The following is a 23,292-nucleotide window of genomic DNA, read 5'->3' on the forward strand; positions in this document are numbered from 1 at the left end:
GCACACACACAGTTTGTTGTAGCTGGAAAAACAGAGCTGTGACTTTGGCAACTTCAGTTTGCCTGTGAATGCTCTCAGCTGATTCCAGTGAGACTGGTAGCATAGCTTAGCCTTCCTGGGCTGCATCTCCTGCCAACCAAGTGTGTGCACATTTCTGATTGTTGTTCATTCTTTTCAGTTCTTCTTGCTGCAGACATTGTGCAGTGACCCAGTGATTCAAGCAGGTGATTAAAAGGAAGTCTCTGTGAATTACTTTGCAAGAGGCTGTTTTTGAGAGAAGCCTATTCAGCAGATGTTTACTGTAAAATGGTAGGTATTTCTGCATCAAGTTCTAGTTTTGTTTGCTAGCTTCTACTGTTTTGGAGAAGTGCAGGTGAACCTTTTGTACTCATAAGTGGCCTTCAGAGCGTAGGTTGTGGAGGGAAAGCTGGAGTGGGACTACAAACAATACTTTGTTTTGTAGTGAGTTGTGGGGATGTTGCATGACAGAGTTTAACTGGAATGAGTTTACTGGTGTGATTAGGATACCAAGGTTTACACCTCTGAGGCAGTTTATATTGGCAAAAGCATATTCTGCTGGGAAAAACTGCCTCAGTCTCATATACAAAAATTATGTTTAACTTAGGTTTGCTTTTAAAACAAAGTAGTGTATATGATTTTTTAAAAAAATTATGTTCATGTTTATGTGTGTTGCCTTAGCTTTTTAAAGCTGATGGTAAAGTAATAAAGCTAAAATTTGTGTCCCACAGTGCACTGTGTTGAGGCAACTCATAGATTTTACAAACTGTCCAACAGGCAGGTATAGTTACACACACACACACACATGGAAAGAGAGAAAAACCTGAGCTCCTTCTAGTTCATTTAGGATTTTAGTTCACTTGTTTTGGTAGCTGAAGACACTTTGCTCTCAGCCTAATGTCTGTTCAGTACAAACCATACTTGCAGTTTTACTGGGTTTTAGTTACCTTGTAATGCAAGGTGGAACAGCACTGGGAAGGATTCACAAGCAAACTGTGCATTACATGTTTTTGTGAATGAAGCATTTGTGGCTTCTTCATTTTCTGTTCCTTTGTTTTTCCTATGTATAGTGAAGTGAAAAGACTGGTTTAATTACATCAAAGGACAGGTCTGCACTGGGAAACTTTTGTTAGTCAATTTCTCTAGGTTTTAGACTTAAAGTAGATGCAGTCCTTAGGATAGTGAAAAAAAATCTTTATATCTATCATGCTTTTGATGCTTAAAAAATGCGCAGTAGTTTAATTTATTCTTTTCATGCTACCCCTCTGTTTATAGTGGGGTGGGGGAAGGGGGGGGGGAAGGGGGGCAAGGAGATGTACTTCTGTTCATAGCAGAGAGTTGCACTGTGCCAGCTTTGGTCAAAGTCACTCCAGATGAGACAATCCCAGTTACAATTGGTAGTGTTAAGCCAGCTTTTCAGGTGATGCCCCTCTTGATCAGTTGGTAATTTCTGAGCATGGAGTTAAACAATGTTTAACTAACACTAAGGATGCATGGAGAGGAATATTTCCACTGTTGTGTCAGGGGTCACTAAGCAGGTCTGTTGGAACTGATCAGGGAAGCTAGCTGCAAGATCCTGGACTTTCTGTGCACATTTTTGGTCATAGATCTCTCTCCTCATTGTTCACCACCCAGGCTACTTCTGCTGGTGGCTGTAGGAGTTACTAAGTAGCAAAGAAAGTAGCACCACATGTGTGGTGCCTGGCCATGAATGTATGTACTGGTGGATAGACAAGCTGTATGAGAGGAGGTAGTAATTGGAAGGCATCTCAAATGTCAGGCATCCATGGGTTATATATTTGATACAGTTAACAGTTTGAACATTTTTACAGGACCATTTTTAATAATCATCCTGTAGTTATTTAAAAAATAATTTATATTGTGGTTTCATAATTGTTCCATTTAAAGGTCTTTTGTTTATCTGTTGTTGTGCTTCCAGCAATCATCCGACCCCCGTAACAAATTAGCAAATTGCTTTACATTTCAGAGAAACATTCTACTTAGGTTTTGTAACTTCATACCGTGAAAACAAATGCTGTTAGGTCAAGATATGATGTCCCTTATTTAGTTGTTGTTTTTACTTAGCATATGTTTAAGGTAGTGTGCCTGACATCTTGCTTCTTTTGAATTCATAAAGGCTGTGCATGCTTTCTGTTCACCTTTAACATGGGGGGGGGGAAGCCTGAAGCAAAACCCACAGGCCACCACAAAAATGCCTTCACAGGGAAACTGAGTTAGGTTGGTTTTAATTAAGTTGAATTGCCAGTTAGGATACTTCTTTGATTTATGGTTTTCAGATTAACTTTGGAGCATTCATCTAGAAAAAACTTGAATCAAACTAGTCAGTAAGGGTATTTCCTGTTGAACATAACATTTGAAGTCTTATTTGCTTAATTTTGTGAGGAAAGCAAGTAACTTAGAGGCACATTTAAGGAATTTATATAGCTGCACAATTTACTGTTTTTTACACTCTGTGTTTTAGGCTTTTGAAAAATTGTCTGGTTTACTTCATTTTCCTTGATAAGATTAATTTTTATTTCTTAATTGACGATGGGTTTCTATTTAATAGAAACATAAAATAAGTTTAGACAACAAGCTGTTAAAACAGTCTTGAAAGGCAGATGTGTTTTGTCAGTATGCTGAAAATAAAGTGGCTTTGGGAAATCAGGAAAATGGAAAGAAAATTATTTGAGGGAGATGTAAATTTAAGAATTTTTCTTTTTGCTATGTAGTATTTGTAGAACTAGTGCTTTAATATTCAGTTGCACTTCGCCTTCATTTTCCTATATGTAAAAATTAGACTGTTTTCTCCTACAATTTGTAATAAATTTTCTAACCTTGAATAAGCAAGCTATTGAACTCTTGTCAATGGGAAGAGGAACGAAAGGCATCAGCTTTGGAAAGAACACCCTAAACATCTCTGACTTCATTTCATTGGCCAAGAACTTCCTGCAGAGGCTTGACTGATCCTAAAAGATCAGAACTAATGTTCACTCCATGAAGTATTCTCTTTTTGGTTTTTGTTCTAGACAAGGTTTCAATTTCAAGTGCATTTGAAAATAGCTTTCATTAAGTTTAAATACAGTGTCTTAATTTAAACTTATGTATTTTTACTTGCTTGTTTCTGATGTTCAAAGACTCTTCCTTGCATCAGGGATTGTAATCAAAGTTGTGCATACAATTTTTATAATGGTCCATCCTGATTTTTCTTGGACAATGTATTACTATGGCATTTCATTGTTCAGCATTTTTTGTCCTTTGTTATGAAAAGGTTTGGAATAGGAATGCTCTTCTGAGAACTTCTCAATAATCTTACCTTTTAAAATACTGACAAGTAGAATGTACCATCCAAAAATTGGGGCTGTGTGGCTGTTTGAGTGTCAGTGGATGTCCAGATGAAGAATCTTTCCATATGTGTATTCTGTATGCTGTGAATTAATGAGAAACTATCTGTATGCTGCGTATTTTATAGAGCAAAAAGCTCTATACCTTTTGCTAACCTTTACCCTTGGTATTACCCACCCTGTTAGTTTTAATGTCGGTCATGTTAGGGCATTTGATTCCAAATATTTAACGTATACAGTTGGGTGCAATCCAGTTTGTGTTGCTTGAATAGATACTTGACAGAAAGGTAAATTACCTTTCTGATGGATATTACCTGCAGTGATTTCAGATTAGCATGTTAGTCGGAGCTAATTTTATTAATGCGCTCTTTCCAAGAAAAAAAGCTTCTGGTCTGTTGAGAACCTTAGATGAGTTTTGGAAAATGAAAGGATTATCGGAAGTGAAAAACTGAATGGAGTTTAAATTAGTTATGGAAAGTGGAGGACTGAGAATAGTTTATTTATTGCAAATTTATGGTGGATGAATCTGTCACTCTTCACTTTTCACCACCATTCACAAGCAATCTGCAGGTCCAGGGTCCCAGAACTATTGTTTGTTGTGAGCTGAAAGGTTGTGCCAAAAGGAGGAGAAATGAAGTGCTATCTTCTGTGCCCTCTCCAGACAGAATTGCTATTGACCAGCACTGTGACAAGATTATCCATTTGTTCCGAAGTATCAAAGCTTCCAGAGTTTCTTTACTAGAGTTATTAATGTCTAAAGGTAAAACAAATGTAAACATTTGTTTCCATTTACAAATTTAACTCATTGCATGGCTGACAGGTTTCTAATCTGAGTGTTGAATATGTACCAGAAGAGTGCTTCTGTTAACATTTAATGATCTTGCTGAGACCTGGTAGCCTGTGGAATATGGATAGACCAATTTCTCTGTTTTTAAAAGAGGAAAGACAACATTGTGCAAAACTAATGACTGATCCAACCATACTGAAAAGTTGCCCTATTTGCAATACTCAATAGGGCAGTGTGGGTGTTCTTACTACAAAAGAAGTATATTTAACTGTGGAAGATTTTTGCCTCTAACCTAGGGCATATGGTTGTTTTCAGAAGAGTTTTTATGTCTGCTGGTATTGCTGGAGAAGCTAACGGATTTTTCCTGTGTTAAATTTGGGAGGACTTTAGAAGATACATTCTACAATCTCCAGGGTCCAGGACAGAGAGAAATGCATTTTGGCTCAGAAAGTTAATTGCATCTTGAAAGTGATTTTGCCCCTCTTCTCTGCTCTTCTGAGATCCCAGTGGGAATGCAGCACCCTGTTCTGGTGACCTCAGTACACAAAAGGCATGGACCTGTTGAAACAGGTCCAGAGGAGAGCCACAGAAATGGTCAGAGGGCTGAAGCGCCTCTCCTTTGAGGAGAGCCTGAGGGTTGGGGTTGTTCAGTCTGGAGGAGCGAAATCTCTGGGAAGACCTTACTGTGACCTTTCAAAAGGAGGTTTAAAAGATGAACAGAGATTTACTGCCAAGACTTGTCGTGACAGGACAGGTAGCAAAGGTTTTAAAATAAAGTTTCTCAGAGTACGTCTTCATTAAAAATTTTCTAGTTAACTAATATGCTCCTCAGATTTGAAACTTGGCACAGGCTTGGTCTCCTGAAGCTAGTGTTCTGATTTACTCTCCTTATGGATGTCCTTTTAAATTAAAGAACCTTTAAAACTCCAAATCATTAAAAAAAGAGACCAGATTTCTGAAAGGCTGGAAACAGAAAGCAAAAAACCTGATGCTTTCTGCGTACCTGATTGCTGGCTGAATAACTTGTAGTTTTACCTGTAGGTTATGCCTGTAATAACTGTCTCTCACATTTGCACCAGAACTAAAACTGGAGATTATATGCCAATTGATATCTTTCTTCAGGATAGGCAGTGTAGAAGAAAAAGGTTTTGAAAATGAGCATAGAGTGTAGACAGGGGCAAGTGGAATGTAGGTGATGACAGAGCCTGAGAGCTGTGGAGATGCCTAGGCATCTTGGGAAAGGAATACTAAGATCAGACAAAGTATACGGCAGTGTATCGTGGTTTTAAAAACCAGAGTACAAAAAAAGGAGTTGTAAAGAATTCCCCATGACAGAATTAGCACAGAATTGTTATTCTGTAAAGCTTAATGTAATTTACTTACTGGATGTTACTCCAAAAACTTAGAACCTGCTCTTTCAGAGAAACATTCAGCATTTGATGATATGTAGATGTCAAATTTTCTTCTTATTTTCTCAGAAGCTTTGTCTTATTGATGACGATACTGCTGCTTGTGATAAACCAAGCTGAGGTCCTTCAGAATATTTCTCTTTGTAAAAGCTTTGTCAGCTTGAGACAGGATATATCCAAAAAGGGAGGAAAACTGTGATATTGTGGAATCAAAATCTCTAGTGTAATTTACTACAAGCAGCACTGGGTTAAAAGAGGTGTTCTATTGACCTTTTGTTCTTTTTCTCCAAAGTAGCTTCTATGCTATCATCATAGCTTGGCTTGTTCAGGGGACAGAAATATTATTAAACATTTTGTATGATTTTTTGATGAAGTTGGTGTCGTGTCTCTGGCTGCTGATGGCTTTATACTCTGCATGTATGAGAAAAAGATATAAAATATTGATTGTTAACATGGTTTTTCTTTGAAACAAGACTGGAATAAATGCTCACTAATTGGAACAAAACCAAGAAAAATAGGAAGACAAAGTTATTTCATGGCCTGCCAAATATAAATTAACTTTTTCATTTTGTTGGGGCAAGTCACTCCTTACTCATTATTAATGTAGGTTGCAGTTGTAAGCACTTAATGGGCTTCAGGGAGGTGAGGGATGTGGAGAACTCATATACAGTAACAGAGCCCTACTTAGAACTCACTTCTCTGGATTCTCTCTTAGACCAATTTTGATTGTCTTCAGGTTTTCACATTTTATCACATAAGCTGTCTTTAGAGAGAGCTTGGTCTCTCTCTTGTTTGAAACAATTTCCTGGAGGTGTCTTGATCGTGCACATTTAACCATGCTTTCAGAATTGATTCTGTTTCAAACAGATGTTTGCAAAGTCAGTTCCTAAGTAGGAAATGCCTCTTTACTACCCTTTGCTTTATGATTAGATTGAAAATGCAGTGAAAATAAAAGACAAAAGAATAAATAATTGAGGTGCATTTAAAACTTTGTTTTTTGGATTTCACTGACGTTGGACTTCATTGCTCTTTCCTGTCTGCATCAAAGACTACAGGAATTGGCACCAACAATATTTTACCACTCAAACATTCTCTTATCCAGGCTAGATTGGATGGGAGCTATACGGCTTTTATTAGAAAAGCCCCATTAAAGCCAGAAACCCCAATGAAACAATTTTGTACAAATTAATGCTAGATTTGATGAATGATACCATAAAGAAACAGACAGGGGGCAACAAGCTATGGTTTAGAGTCAAAATTGTCCTTCTCTGCCTGTTTGGGGTTTTTTTGTAGTTATGATGGCTAGTTTATGTTGCTAACAATAAATGTAAGCCATAGAAAGCCCTTTATTCATTGCATCCAGAAAGTCTCTATAAGCAGTCTTTGATTTTTTAGAGACTAAATGAGATTCTCAGGAGATAATTAATTTGAAGAAAATGAGTTTAATAATGTACTTACAAATAGAGAAGAACAAAAGGCTTGAAATTTCAGGTAGCTTTTGAAAAATAACTTATATTCAGGAGGCTCAGAAATTCAAGACAACTGATTCTTCAAAACCAGTCATTCAAATTCCTATGAAGATGGAAATAGAACAGTGTAGAGGATATCTGTGTGATCTTTTATGCTCAGACCAGGCCTTTAATGTAGTTGTGCTTTGTATTTGCATCTCTTGCTTCAGCTCCCACACAGTGGTTGATGAAAACTGAATTCCAGGACAAGATTAAAAGATTTTATCTTTTTTAAAATACTTTGTGGCTTGCTAGTTTTATTCTTTGTTCTACAATTGATTTACTTTCAGCAAAGGTCAGCCCTGAGTTATTGAAATACCTGTTTTCTCTCCTTTTCTAACTGTTTGCATATGCTTTATAATAACTGTTTGGATGCCTTTTGGGCTTATGGTACTGCTGTTAGCCTCCTTTTGAAAGATAACAAGAACAGGCAAAAAGTTGCCTTCTTTCTAAGTAGATACCGAACGTCCTGGAGGAGAGGCTCCTTGTGAAAAGGCACTGCTATATATTGGCCCTTCGGTACTATTTTCTGTGGTGAGTTTCACCTCACTCTTTGTCTGTAAATGAATGTTATCGTTCTCTCTGGAATGACATTAAATGTGCATTTGAAGGGTGTGAGCATCCTTCACTAGACTACACTTGCACAGAAATAATTCCAATGAAACAGCCTTCAGGAAGGAACAGTAAGGAAACTGTGATTAACTGCTAAGCAAAGCAGCCACAGGGACCAGACACCAAAAACTGGAGATGCTGTTTGGAGTTTCTTAGCAATAGTGTCCTTCTCTTGCAGAATTTTAATGCAGAAAGGGATCTGTTTCCTTTTAGCTTGTTAATAAACTATGAATTACTTTTGTTATGTATCAGAGATAATTCCAATGTAGGAGCTGTGAATCTTACTGGACACAGGGGAGAATAGAGTGGAAGATAAAACATTGCTTTTGTCTCTGTGTCTTAAAGCATCAAGCCTTGTGTCTCAAGTATCCTTCGTTAGGTGGGTCTTGTAAGAGTCCTGTAGTACAGCAGTTAAGAGGAAGTATGTTTTTGTGGTTTAGCTCCAGAGGTAATTTTTTCAAGCTGCAACTAAAGTTTATGTCAGCTTTTCAGAAAATCACCTTAGAATGATTTTGTTATGAGAAAAGCTTTAGAGATGACTGCTTAGAGGGAGCAGAACCGGTGATTGTGTTCTTCATTTTGTTCAAGTACCTGACTGCCATGTCCTTGGGAGTAATCTCTTCTGCATCTGCACATCTTGTCTGCAGCAGCATGGAATTATCTGCAGAGTGTACAGATAGAAAATCCCTTAAGAAACATGAACTGGTTGTGGGACTAAGTCAGTTTTTGGAAAATTGTTCCCTTCCCCACACAAAGGTTGGCTTATACATTAGGTGTTATTTTTGTATGTCCTTAGAGCAGTTGAGATGGTTCCAATTTATGTGTCTAAAACCAAAAATCCCACAGGCACTTCTGGCTTTCTTTTGGACAAACCCTTTTTAAAAGGGTGAAAAGAAGAGCCCAAACCACTCAGCCTCAACTCTGTGCCCAGCAAGATCACAGAACAGATCCTACTGGTAGCCACGTCAAACCATAAGGAAGACATGGAGGGGCCTAGAGATAGCAAACAGGGCTTCACCAAGGGCAAATCATGCCTGACTAATCTCACAGCCTTCTATGATGGAGTCCTGACTGCATCAGTAGACAAAGGAAGAGCTGCAGGTATCTCCCTGGACTTCTGCAAAGCCTTTGACATGGTGCCACACAGTGTTCTTGTTGCTGAATTGGAGGGAGAAGTATCTAATGAATGTATTGTTTGATGGATAAGACATTGGCTGGCTGGCCATGTCCAAAGAGTTACAGTCAACAGATCAGTATCCATGTGAAAACATGTCATGACTGATGTCTTTTAGGGGTCTCTACTGGGACAAATACATTCTGATACCTTAATCAATGGCATAAAATACCTGAGCAGAACCTCAGCAAGTCTGTGCATGACACCATGCTGAGTGGTACAGTTGACAGACATGGTGAAAGGGATGCCATCCATCAGTGGATGGCATTGAGCGAACTCATGTGAACCTCATGGGGTTTAACAAAACCAAATGCAAGGTCCTGCCCTTGGGTCAGTGCAGTCCCCCATTTCCATGGAGGCTGGTGGATGAATTGATTGAATGCAGCCCTGCAAAGAAAGACTTTCAGTATACTGATGGATGAACATTCACATGAGGCAGCAGTGTGTATTTACAACTCAAAACCATGTCTTCAGCTGACTCAAGAGAAGCATGGCCAACAGGTCAGGAGAGGTGATTCTGCTCCTTCTACTGCACTCTCTTGAGACCCCCATCTATAGTACTGCATCCAGCTCTGGGGTCTTTGTGGTTTTAAAAGGAAAGAGGGTAGATTTAGGAATACAAGGAGGATGGAAGGAAATAAGTTTTAACAGTGAGGGTAGAGAAACACTGGAGCTGGTTGCCCTTGTGGATGTTGTGGAGAAGTTGTAAAAGTTCCATCACAGAAAGTAATAAAGGTGAGGTTGAGCAGTGTTTTGAGCAATCTGATCTAATGACAGATAGACTAGATGGTATTTAAAAATTCCTTAAAATCCAAATAGTTCTATGATTCTTTGAAATTAGCTTGTACCCTATTGAATAAGCAGTGAATTTTCCTAGGGGACTTGAGCTGTCATCTGATGCAGGTTTTTTGGTTGCAAAGTTCTTAAATGCTTTCTCGATCCTGATTTATTGGCAATCTTCCATATTTGACACTTGCACAAGAAATAGGAAGATACAAAGGTAACAGAGAGGAAATGGTCTAAATGGCTTGTTTGACACTAATAGTGCTTTTACCTTACTTGTTTGTATAGTTCTTTTTCTCTGATTGTCACTTACTGCTAGGAACCAGACTTAATACCCTGCTAACATTTTGTTCATCCTTGGCTGTGTAGTTTCTTCATATAGAGTTCATATCTTGACATTTTGAGTGTTAAGAGCACCAGTAAAATACTGGTACTGTGTTTATGGGTGTTGTAGTATTTCTGCATTAAGCTGATTTCCTGAAGGTTTATTGATACTGAAATTTTTTTCATTGGATGATTTCTTGCTGAACAGCTCCTTGAATAAGCAGGAAAAAATGATCCCCAGAGCAAAGCAAATAGCTGTCAATAAGGCTATGGAAAACATTCTTTGCTTTTGTATGTGCACTGTAAAGATATGAAAACACAATTTTTAGAATACTTCATGGTTATTGAGTCTTTGGTTATTCGGTAATGCTGCATTGTTAGTTGAGGAAAAAAATCTTCTGATATTGTACTTGATATCCAACTTGAGCTGCAAAATCATGGGGTACGTGAGGAAGCGTGTTGCTGATGTGTTGAATCCTTAAGACACTATAAAGTGTGGAAGTGACTCACTTTTTTTTTTTGCAGGTATGTGCTTAGCTTAAAAACTTGCAAATCTTCTCAGAATATGGACCTTGCAAGGTGAAGTTGGGTGGCGGCCAAAGCAGAGGCCTCTTTCCTTGTCTCAGACTGCTGTGGAAGGGATGAAACCATGTGATTGACTCTGTGGGTTACCAGTCCATCTGAAGTGTACTTCTCATTCTTCAATAAAAAACATGTAGCTGCCAAAGTTAGTAGAGAAGGAAGGAGGCAACAGCTAGAACACAGTACTTCCTTGTATGAGGTGAGGGAGCCATTATTATAAGTGTGTTTGCAAGCACTGTGTTAAAGAAATTTTTGACACTATGTTCTCATCGCCATTAGGTAGGTTTATTGGCCATCTCTCATGTGACAGTCCGGAAAAATAGCAATGTTAGAGTCTGGGGTCTTCTTGCTCTTCATCAGTTTGTTACCAAGTGGTTGCCATGTGGTCATCTTTACACAATCCTAGATTCATTTTGGTGGGAGTTTCTGTTAGTTGTATAGCCCATGTTGAAATATGGTTGTTAGAGTTCATAAATCACAATCTGTGGGCTATCTACTCCAGTTATTTATTTTAAAATACTATTTTAAGTGCTAGGTTTGTCTCTACTAATTATTATTAATGTTCAGATTTTTAGGTTTCACTATAATACCTCTTAAACTTACACAATATGGCCTTATAGTTCAGGTAGAGTTCAGCTTGCATCCTAACAATTCAAGCTACTGATGTCTACTTTCAAATAATGTAAAATTTTCAACACTAAGGTAAATAGTATGTAGATGGGGTTATATTCAGATGGCTGCTATGAGGGCCATTTTGTGGACATTTCCTGAAGTAAGCTATCCAATTTGTTCCTGTAAATTTAAATTAGATGTTCCTTGAAATAAAGGTGTTTATGCAGTCTTGCAGAGACACATTAGAAACCTCAGGTAAAAAGATCTTTCTTCAATTCTGATTTACAGATGAGCTGAAGCCTGCCTCATATTCAGAATTTTTGCTGTCCTAAAGAAAGTTTCCCTGATCTTTTTTAAAGCTCTGGTAGTGTTAAAATATGTCAGACTTCAAGGTGTTAAAATACAAAGTCTTCCCTTTAGGTTCCTGTCCTTTTCTCCGAAAATGTCTGAGAGGTGTCATTCAGTCAGAAGTTTGACTGGAAGATACACTTAACTTAGATGCAATTAATGTAGGCCCAGATTTCATTTTGAACTCTCAGTTGTGCCATTTTCACCCCATTTCTTGCTGGTTAGTAAGCATGCTGTGTGTTTCTCTGATAGCTGCAGGAAAAGGAAAACCTCAGGGAGCTTTTCTTGCAGTGCTGCCATGCTTCCTGATGTGTACTAGATATCTAAGTTATGTGTACTAGATATCTAAGTTCTCACTGGATGTGTGGAATTGAGGACAGCATTCCTTGGCTGAGCACTGTGGTGGGGAAAAGGGGCTGGCAGGTTTACCAGTAAGATTGACTGGGTCAGGGGGTGGAAGGGGACACCAGAACTCAGGAAACACCAGCAAACCTCCGCTGGTTGCAGTTTGACAAGAGCATGGATTTTTTGACAAGTAGAGGAGGCAAGAGGAAAGGAAGGAAAGTAGTTCAGGAGGCATTTTACCTTTTTTTTTCTTGTCTAGTGACTTTAGGCTGCTTCCTGGCCAAAATGTGTCCCAGAGTTTTATCACAGCGTCTTAGATAGGTATACTCCATGCTGAGGAGTTGCTTTAAATTATCAATGTTGTGTCCCATACCACACCACTGAAAAATATTAGCTCTTCCTTGACCAACCTGAGTGGCTGTATCTTTTATTGAACTCATCTCTAACTTTTTGTTGTAACAGCAAAGTATTCTGTTTACTCATTAAGTAATTTTTTCATTGCAGTTTGAAAGGCTCTTGAATTAGAAGGAGCATCTAAAATCTAAATAATGTGCCACAGGTAGAGGAACATGGTTGACTAGCACATGACAATAATCTGCAGGAGTGGTTTGCATTATTTGTTGGACCTTGAGGCTCCTAGATCACAGATAACTCATCTTTCCTTCCTTGTATCTTTTCAAGTAGACTAGCCATCCATGGCTGTATCTCACCAGATACATATATATATATATATATATACTCCATTCAACTGACACGTTTTCTAAAGGCAGGAGTTAATTAAGAGTCTTAACTTGATCCAATTCAGACTTTGTTTCCGTGCATTTCCTACTTTACAAACTGTAGTCTGCAAATCAAACACTTAGCCCAGAACTTGTCTGATTCATGCAAGTTAGTAAGACTCAACAGCTTAACTCTAGATAAAGTAGGTTTAATAGTACAGGTGTCATACACAAATGATTTCCTAATGAGACCGGTGCTGGAGAGTCAGTGAATATATTAATCAATGTCATTCATTTAAGCAGTGAGATACTTCCAGTAGCTCTGAAGTTACTGAATTAAAAAGTTTGAAATCACACCTCTTTTTCTCTTGGACTAGCATTTTGTGTGTTCGGGTGCTTTAAACTGGCAAACATGAAGCAAACCTTTAAAACCTGATACTGATTCTCTTTTTATTGCAATGTAGAAGTTAGACAGAACCCATGAAATTCTGAAGATTCCATTATGCTGTTCAGTTTAATGTCTGGGTTTAGAAGAAAAACAATCCCTTTCCTGTGGCAGCTGGGGTGTGCAGCACTCTTTCTTTCTTGCCTGTTTCAAAAGAACGGATGTTTTTCCTGGAGTGCAAGTCATAATACTAAGCTGGGTATCTCACTTTATTTGAAGAAGGGCGTGCAAAAGAATTTAACTGTGTTTAAAGAGGTTATATATCTATACATATAGTGCATCAATTGAAGGGAATTACTCTCTGCCTTGTCTGATACCAGTAATGGTGAAAGGATGCCTGATCTGATGTTTTATGTATGCCTGCTGTGTTTTGGTGATGTCTCAGCATAAATTGAGGCTGCTCTTTTGTCACCTAGATGTTAGAAACTATGAGTCTGAGAAAACCAACTAAGTGTTGTCAGTTACAAAGTGCCCTGATACTTGCACAGCATGGAAATTACTTTGGATTGTGGGAGAGAGGAAATTCAAGCTGGGATTGGGCTTGAGAAAATGATGGGCATTAGTTGCATCTCCTGAACGCAAGTAGCAAGGAAGTGCATTTGGGAAGGTGCCGTGGGCAGTGGCCTGCGTGCCACATTCTGCCCCTTATGTAGGAGACTTGATGGCATTTTCCCCACTCTCAGTCAGCTTTGCAGAGTTAATTATTCAGTCAGAATTAAAGCTTTGATTGTAGTAGCACTAGGATATGATGGCCCTGGAGTGCAGCTAGTCTTGAGTTAGTCTGAAATTCCCTGTAAATTTGGGGATATGAAGGTAGTTTAACTCAGTTTGTATCTACTCCCTGCAGTCAATGCAGTGCAAATTGGCTTTTGTTCCTTTCAGTCCTCTGGCATCTTTAACGGTTAAACAATTGAAAAGTCCTTGATAGAGACTAGAGAGCTGCTGAGGTCATCTTTTGAGATTCTGACTCTGATCTTCTTTGAAGGTGGGTGAAACGTGATTAACCTGCCTTCAGATTTGTCTCAGTGCAATGTGTCAGAAAGAAAATGATTTAAAAACATAATAACTCAGCTATTAAAAACTGCTTTTATACTTTGTGTATATATATAAAAAATATTTTTAAGATCAGAAAAGTCCAACAGGATTTCCTGACCATGTAACTCAACATTATAGATTGCACTGTCATGAAGCAGAGTCTTTAGCTGGTAGTCTGCTGTGTCAGTGTCTTCAGATCTGTTACCTCTGCTGGCCCCATTCAAGGGACTGCATTATCAATGCTGCCTTTGATGTAGACCTGTTTCTGAAGGCAGCTTTTGGTGAGGCTGTGGGTTAGGTCAGCCAGCTCACTGGTGCAAAGCAGCCAGGATGTGTGTAATGCCTTCACTTCTCACAGTTAGGGATTTTGTCTTATATCTTGCTATTGTACTGGAGGGTACTAGTTGACTGCAAATGAAACAATTGTGTCATAAAGGCCATGAATAATCCTGGTAAGAGGAAAAAAAAAAAAAAAGAATTTAAAGGAAAATATTGCTGTATTCTCTGCTAACTGCACTTGGTTGTGCATGGAACAGTTGAGTTTGACTGAAACATGCAGATAAAACCCAAGACAGATCTTTATCTTGGTAATAAGGATATTGTTAGAATTGAAAGTATGGCATCATGAAAACTGATGAGCTGCCCAGGTGGTCTTATGTTGCACTTACTATCTGGAAGCTCTGCTATTGGAGCCATGTTGCTACTGCTGGTATCTGTTATAGCTAGAAAAAAGTCAGCTTATCATTGTGATGCTGCATGCAATCACTGTTCATGAAAAGCTTATCTGTAAAGCAAATAATGTAGCCTATAATGCAAAGTCCACATTTATGAGTTCCAATTTGTTAGGGAGTAGGTCTTAGGAATTTCACCTCTGGAAATTCCTTTCATTATCCACATGCATAGATGCCTGAAACAAGTTTAAATGTATTTGTTGTAATTTGGCTGAACTTAACAATTCCTTCTTGCCTATTTTCTTATTTTAGACCAATTCAAGAGGTTGTATTTTACATCAGTTCTGCCTCTAGGATAATGGGCAGAAAGATATCAAGCCTTGCCTTTAACACCGTGTTCTCCTGGGCTTTGTAGCTTGCTTTTAAGCTTGAACTGATTCCAGTTTCAAGAAAACTTGTGGAGTGTTTTGTAGCAATGTATCTGTCTAGCAAGCCATTCTGATGCACCAGCCAAACTGGATGTGAGTAATATTATCAAACCACTTGCAGTTTTGTTTTTAGAGCTCTCAGGAATTCATCAAGTTTACTGAGAAAACAACAGGATCAAAAATAAGAAGAGAGCCTGAGAAAATGTCTGCAAAAAATGTAAACCCTAGATAGGGGAAGCACAAGGTGAGGATAGACGCTTGACCAGTTGGATGTCCTGAAGGATGTGTGCCTGCCTCATGAAGAAGCAGCTTAGCCAACCCAGATATGCACGCCCATGTTGACAGTAGACCTAGAATTCATCTGGCATGTAATGTAAACAATAAGCAGCTTCTGTTGGAATCATATTGATTCAGTTATTCAGTGGCCAATTTCCCCCCTTCAGTGTTTGTAGTGACACACTTGTGTCACTTTGCATGAGTCTAAATCAAGTAGGAGGGGTCCAGTGCATATTTTGAACTGTTTAAAACTGGTTCTTTTTTCCCTTTTCACCTTGAAATTTCAACTGTATAGTGATTTCTACTTTGCCTTCCCTCCCTAAAAAAAATACAGAGTATGACCATGCTCTACTGCCGTTCAAGCAAGTACTATGACTCCTATACCAAAATTTTTTCTGAAGTGATAAGTCAGAAAGAAGCTTTCCGAGGAATATATTTTTATATATTCCTTGGACAGAAGTCTCAAGGCTGGGGTAAGCCTTTGTAGAGGTGTATTGTCCCTTTTGTTCCTAGGCATAAAGAAACTTGTATAGAAACATTAAGCAGGCAGAAATTCCATTACTAGAAAACTGGACACAATTAAAACTTTGACCTTGGAATTTTCCTCTTTTATTCTTAATGTTTTGCTGGAATGAGACTGCTGGTTTGCGGTTACCCAGGGTGCTGAAAATGTTCTGTAGTACAGTATATAAGCTCGAATTGTGTAGCTTCTCCTTATTTGTATATGTGCATATGTATTTTACTGCACTTGTTTGTTTTAGATTGATGAACTAGCTATAATTTTATTCTGTTTAAAAAGTCTTAAAATATATATATGTGAAGACATGGGCACACTTGTAAAATGATTCTCTTATGCTTATTCTGTTATCAAACCTAGTTGTTTGGCAACTAAATCTTGGAGAAAAGAAAGTTTGCTAAATTGATCTTTATTTTTAGTGTTCAGAGAAATTGGGTCATCATTTTAGTTATTTTTTTCCTCCCTTCCCTCCTTGTTTTCCAGGTAGTATTGGTACATCGTTTCAATGCCACTCAATCCATCAAGATCACATTTGTACTGATGACAGTGACAAGGTGAGATTTATGTGAATGTTTCATTCACAAGATGCATATGCATTGCAGGCTTTTTGTATATAGCTTTTACAACACAAAGATGTATTGTTTTGCAGATATAGCAGTCAGTTTTCACAATTACTCTTTGAACTGTCTCTAGCATAGTAAGATACATATTTTTCTCCAGACAGTCTTTCAGACAGTTAATGAGAAATTTGTCTTTAGTATTGTATTTTTAATTTTGCTTGTATTCCTTTGCTGTTCCAAACGTTTGTGATTTGCCATATTGACACCCTCGGTTAATGAATAACAGCAATGGTTTTGCTAATTTCTAGATAAGGTAGGATGTCTTGTTTCTTCTGACTTTAGAGATTAGAGCCTAGCTAAGTGCTCAAAGTTTTTTTTTTTTTTTTTCTTTTTTTCTTTTGCTTTTTTTTTTTTTTTTTTTTTTCCTTCACAGTAGCTGTATTTTCCTGTTTTGGAACTAGGAATTGAAGCTTTTACAGACTGGAACTTTTGTTCTGTGGTGCAACCTCAAAATAGTAACCTGTCTAGTCATGTGCATGCGTTTCCCTAACTGTTTTTTGGGAGATTTGCAGATTAGTTTGCTTGGGGTTAGTAGAGAACTGGTTATTAAGTGGTCAATGATACTTGGATCACTACTGTAACTGTGGCATACAGAAAGGAGTAGTTTTGACATTTAACTGCTTGTGAGACTGGCTGTTGATGGTTTTACCTTAAGCCTTATTGTCTGTAAATACTGCAAATTGATTAACTTTAGTTCATCATGTAATGTGTCTTATATTGTATACGGATATAACGTGTCAGAGTAAACTAACTGTTTGGCTAGACATGCCTGGAAAGGGGCAGATATTGGTCAAATTCTAAATATTTCTTCTTGGGAGGTGAAATGCAACCTGCATGGCACTGCCTTAATAAGTGCACTAATTGTGCTTTGAAATTCTGGAGTCAGTTAACTTTATAGTTGTTCCAGCTTATCCTAGAGCTAGAGTTGTTTTCATAAAGAGTTTCTTCTACTGATCTACTGCCTTACTATCTTTTTTTTCCTCTCTCACTCGTCTTCCTCCAGTTTTGTGGGGATGTTTTTGTTCTCATCTTTGTTTTGTGGGTGTTATAGTTTTTTTTGGGTTTTGTTTGCTTATTTGTTGTTTTGTTTGTTTTTTAGTGTGTGTGTGTGTCAGTTTTCTTGTCGGGTTTTTTTTTTGGAGGGGTTGGGTTTTTTTGGTGTGGTTGTTTTTTTTAGTTTAATTATATTTTTAGGTACCACCCTAGATTCAGTTACTGGTTCATCCTACAGATAGGGATCAAATGTGCTATCCAGAACATGGCCATCATTATTTTAAGTTTCCACTTGATTATCTGGTTAGCTATATTCAACAGTATTCACTGCTTTGTTTTTTGGGCCTTGTGTAGTCAGTCTGGAGTGGAAGATTCTTGGGTGAGGAATGGGTGAGGGAAATTTCATTTCAGAGCCATCCTAGTGCACCAACCTAACCATTTTCCTTTTGTAAGTCATTACACGGAAGACCATTTCTTGTGTTACACTGATTGTCTTCCCTTAGTTTTATTTCATATGAGGGCAATTAAAACTGGTTTAAATCTTGTTGGAAAATCCATTTCTGAGGTGCTTCTGAGGTTTGGGGGCAGGGGAGTAGGAAGGGGCAGCTTACCTGGTATAAATCTCAGGAGAGTGGTTGTTTGGTACACCATCTGCCTCCGTAATAGAGGAATTGGGCCAAATGTTATTTTTTGCATAGTTAGAGATGGTGGAAGAAAACACTCTTTCTCGTTGGGATTGATTCTGCACCAATTGAGAAAGAACTTCCAACTATAAATTCTACTGAAGTGTAGAACTAATAGTATAAAAAAGCAGAAAGAATGTGGGTTTGGGTCTGTTTAAAACACATGTTTTTCCCTCAGGTGTCAGGTTTATTTGGTGAGGGTTTTGATTTTACTGTAAGAATACGTGAAGCTGTCTGACTTGGATGTTATAGGAAATTCTAGTTCATTCCTTGATTAAAATAATGTTTTGTTTGGAAAAACAGTGAACAGTCCTCCTGTACAGGTCCCTCTGGATGGCATCCTGTCCTTCAGGAGTGTCAACCACATCACTCAGCTTGGTGTCATCTGCAATTTTGATAAGGGTGCACTCGATTCCTTCTTCTGTGTCACTAATGAAGGTATTGAATAACACTGGTCTTGATACAGATGTCTGTGGTACACATCTTGTCACTGATGTCCATTGGGACTCTGAGCTTTTGGCCAACACCCTCTGGATGCCCACTGATTGGGGTTTGTTGTTTTGTTTTTCTTTTTTCCAAAGGGTTTGTGTATATGGATATACTTCTTTTAAAATCATAAGTAATGCTTCCTAAAAGTAGCCTGTACTAGGGTAGATGTGCAATCCCGTATGACTCCTTGCTTGTATTCACATATGCCTATGTTCTTGTGTCAGTTTTGGTCACAGTTTGGTCACTCTGAATTACTTTGAAAATCAGGTTCTGATTTATTTTGCCATTACTGAGAGATACCACCTGTTCATTTTGTGATGAATATAATTTAAATTATATTAAATTCAGGATTTAATTGATTTATCTACAAATTTATTAATTTTTGGGTCTTTCTGTATTTATTCTAGAAACTTTATGAAAAACGTGCATTTAAAGTAGTTTGACATATCTTTGATTAGTCAGTAGACATATTTCAGCAAAATAATTTACTGCTTTATGACTGATTGTGCATAACCGGTTTTTGCATTTTAGAAGAAATGTAAAGGTTAGTATTTGACAATCTACATATATTTTACAGTAGTTTCTCCACAAGTCCAGTTGTCAATTTCTGGATAACAGCATGAGAAAAGTTCCACACCACACATGCTAAAGGAATGTTGCCATCTTAATGAAAACAATTCCCAGGCTTCCACTCCAATTACTTGATTTTGTTGACTTGGCACATAAGAATTTTGAATTCATGTTCAGTGACATCAGCAGAAAACCAAAGTCCAAGATTTTTCCTGTGTGGACTCATTGCATTAAGAGGGATGTGTCATTGTTGAGAGTATTATTGGTAGTACTAAGAACTTGTCCAATTTTGTAGCACCAAAAGCAGTGCTTCTTGTCTTACAGAGAAATCTAATATAGCATAGGTATGAAATACATTTCCCATTTTACTTGGTGTAGCAAAGCAATTAGAATTGAGATATATTTTAAAATAATTGTTGCTTTTGTGTTGGGAGCTTGTAAACCTCAATGCCTGAGTCAGGGCGCCGTTTTTGCATGTTTGTAATTTCTCTGATTTTTGCTTTAAAGTATAAACATTAAATAAAAGGATTTCTTCATTCAGCACAGTATTTAGGGAAAAGCTCTTCTAAGAAGGAACTGTTATTCCTTGGTATATTACTTTAATGCTCAAGCAGTGGATTCCTACTAGTGTCAGAGATAAATGCAAGTGTATCATCCTAGAGAGCCTTTCAATCATACCAAGTTTATTTAGCTTTAAAAATACTATTTTTGTCCCTTGGGTGGCTGTTTCACCAGTGGTGTGCTTCCATTAAAGAATGTTCACTCATCTTGAAAAGAAAGTCCAAAGATGCATCCCTTAACTACTCTTGTGACATCTCTTTTCACAGCTCTCATCAAGTTATCTATTCCATGCAGTTAAAAACCAATTTGACCACCTAGCAGTAATGACCAAAAAAAAAAAAATCACTGTGGAGCAATCCAGTAAAATTGAGTTTTTTCACTACTACTAAGGGGTTGGTAGTTATACTTTACTTTTCTCCTTTTTAACTTATTTTCATTTATTCAGCTTTCACAGTATGTAAAGAATTTTTTTTTCTTTCTGGTACTTATGCCTGAAATACATAGCTACATAATTTATTTTACTATTTCTAACCTTTAAATTTCCCAGCTATAGTTAGTACATCTTCCAGACACGTTTTGTATCAGCTGCTTGAGGTGACCCTTCCTTGACAGGGAAATTGGATGGGATGATCTCCAGAGGTCTCTTCCAACCCTAACAATTCTGTGCTTCTATGACCTTACTCTCATTTGCCTGTCTCAATGACATTGTCATAGATGTCAAGTAACTCAGTCTGTAACACAGAGGCCTGTGAACTCGTTAAAAAGATACTTCTTCACAAGAAGAGAAGTATTTTTAAGTTCTAATCCTAAAGTAAAAATGATCAGCTTTCTACTCCACTTTGGATGGTGTAGTGTCTGGTGGCATAAGCCCACGAAATTCATACACAACTGAACAAAAAATGATTTACTAATTCAGGTATTTGAAGCACCCATCACATTTATTAATTGATGATGTATTACACACGACTACATGCACCCCTTGTGGCGAATGTGTTAGAGGCAGGATATTAAAAAATGGGAATATTAGGGGGAATTTCTTTTGCCCCCTCCAATTTCAAAACTGGAAAATTTTCTTGTACAGTTAAGACAGGTCAGATTCATTCCTCTTGGTATCACATCCCCACACCCACACCCTCACCCTCTTAAATCCGAGATCATTCTGTCTGTGTTCGCTGAACAGCTTTATGCCTTTTTCATTTCACCTCTGGCAGCTGCAAGGGTGTCATTTACCAATTTTCAACCACTTTCATGCCTAGTGAGTCATCTCCTTTAGAACGTTAATTCTTTATACCTACAGCAGATGGTTTGTTTTCCTGGATCAGAGTTTGGAAAAACTTTAATTAGGCGGAGGTGTAGAGCAGGGAGGTTTGAAAGGTAAAAAATAAGGCGGCAATATCTTATTTAAGGGGAACAGCTCGAGAAAATCAGTTCTCCGAGGCTCCGTTTGCTCCCTTGGTTCCCTTTGCTGATCAGGGCTGCATCCTGAGCCCCGTACCCATGTGGCACCGTCAGCAGAAAGCTGATCCTGTTTCTCCACTGACTCTCGAAAGGAGGTTAGAGCCAGGTGGTGTCGGTCTCCTCAGTCGACAGAGCCAGAGGACGTGGCCCCAGGCTGCACCGGGGGGGTTCGGCTTGGACCGGAAGGAGTATTTCTTCCGCGGGTGGTCACACACTGGAACGGGCTGCCCAGGGAGGCGCTGGAGTAGCCGGTGCGGAAGGTGTTTAAGGGAAGAAAGACTGGACGTGACAGCGGGCGCCACGGTGTGGTTGACAAGATGGAGATCGGCCCCGGGTTCGCCCCTCAATCTTGGAGGTCTCTCCCGACGCACTCAGCTCCTTGATCCTGTGAAACCGAAACTAAAAGGGGCCGGGGAGCCGCACCGTCACCGCAGCGCGCAGGCGCGTTGGGTGCGCGGCCGCCGCCAGGCGCAAAGGACGCCCCGCGCTGGCCGTGGTGTGACGTCACCGGCCGGCGGGGAGTGACGTCACCGGGGCGGGGGAACGCGCTCCCGGAAGCGCCGGCGGAAGGGTCGGGCCCGGCCCGGGCGGCCGCGGCGGCCCCAGGGTGAGGCGGGACGGCCCCGCGGGAGCCGCGGCGGAGGCGGCGGCGCCGCAGGTACCGGCACGGGGAGCGGCGCCTCGGGCGGGGCGAGGCCTCGGCGGCGCCGCTTGGAGCCCGCGGCTCGTCTGGCGGGGTGGGGAACGGGCGATCTCCCGGCGGCGCCGGGCAGCCCTCCGTGCAGGTGGAGGCCATGTGGCCTGGGCCGACGGGGAGCCCGAGCTCCTTCCAGGTGGGCGACCCGCGAGAGCTGGGGAAGGGGTGCAATTGTCCGATCTTGTTCAAGTTGCTTTGTCTGCTCTGGCAAAAGGTAGAACTGGAAGCTAAAAATTAACGGACTTTCCAGGATAGAATTGTTGTGTGCTGTCCTCAAAACAGGCAGGTTAATGTGCTAGGCGGTAGCAAGTGTTTCTGAAACACTGAACGTCCTCCGATCCGTAGAGTGAAATGAAGTCTCTAGGTATCTGTAATCTCCTTAAATTAGTCAAAATAACAACTGGCTCAGGAAACACTGATTCAGCAAACATACATGTTAGGGCATTTGGTATTTTTCAGTATACATGAGTTAATTCCTATTCCTAAAAATCACAGCGGGGATTTCTTTTTTTTATGCCTGAACTGTAAAGTTGCATCTTGTTTCATTAATAAGTGTGTTTTTAAACTGACTATGCATTGAGATATTAACTGAGGAAATCCATTTCAAATTGTAACTGTTTAGAGCAAGTAGCTTAGTTATTACACAGAAGTTTATTGAACTGGAAGTCATAACAATGTTTATTAATGTATATCATTTGCATTTTAAAAGAGATTTTTGAAGGTAGTATTTGAAGCAGAAGTGCATTTTCTGATAAGCTCTTCACGTGTAGAGTGGGGCAACGGGAATGTTAAGATGAATAGGATTACCGGAAGACTGCCTTATTCAAGTACTGGATACAATTGCATTCAGTTTGATTTGGTGTTGCTGTAGATGTGCTTGTTCCTAAATGTCATTCACTGAAGCAAGTGCTTTGGTTTCATTTGCCAAATTTATGGTATTTATCTACATCTCGGGGTTCTTGCTATCTGCTGACCCAACAGACTCCTTTACTGCTTTGCCTCATTATGTTCCATTACCTTTCTTACGTTCAAGGGAGTATTGCAGCTGTGGTATTAGAGACTCACTGTTTTGAGAGTGGGAAAAACTCCGTTGGGATACTAATATAAGTGCAGTGAGAGAAAGGAGGGTGCAGTCATTAGATGATTAAGTACAACATGGAAGAGCAGACAGGTTCTGTGGCAGGTTTCATGGCTAGTTATAGTTCACAATGTTTTTGATCTTCCTTAATCAGCACATCTCTAGCAACAAACAAAGTGTATGCATTCATAGAATAACAGGTGAAG

General features: G+C 39.1%; 1 protein-coding gene across 3 annotated transcripts in view; it reads left to right on the plus strand.

Moving 5' to 3' along the window:
- Positions 1-23,292, plus strand: part of RNF38 (ring finger protein 38) — a 110,335-nt gene that overhangs the window by 40,313 nt on the left and 46,730 nt on the right. The window contains exon 2 of one of the 3 annotated variants that reach the window (XM_066181526.1): positions 16,421-16,491. In XM_066181526.1, coding sequence (XP_066037623.1) covers positions 16,421-16,491 — 71 coding nt within the window. Of the gene's footprint in view, positions 1-16,420; positions 16,492-21,883; positions 21,970-22,063; positions 22,145-23,292 lie in introns of those variants that run through there. The other 2 variants (XM_066181528.1, XM_066181527.1) reach the window with 2 other exon arrangements.

The sequence above is a fragment of the Chamaea fasciata genome, unplaced genomic scaffold (assembly GCF_029207755.1).
Source record: "Chamaea fasciata isolate MVZ Bird 193981 ecotype frontalis unplaced genomic scaffold, bChaFas1.0.hap1 SCAF_4, whole genome shotgun sequence".
Classification (NCBI taxonomy): Eukaryota; Metazoa; Chordata; class Aves; order Passeriformes; family Sylviidae; genus Chamaea; species Chamaea fasciata.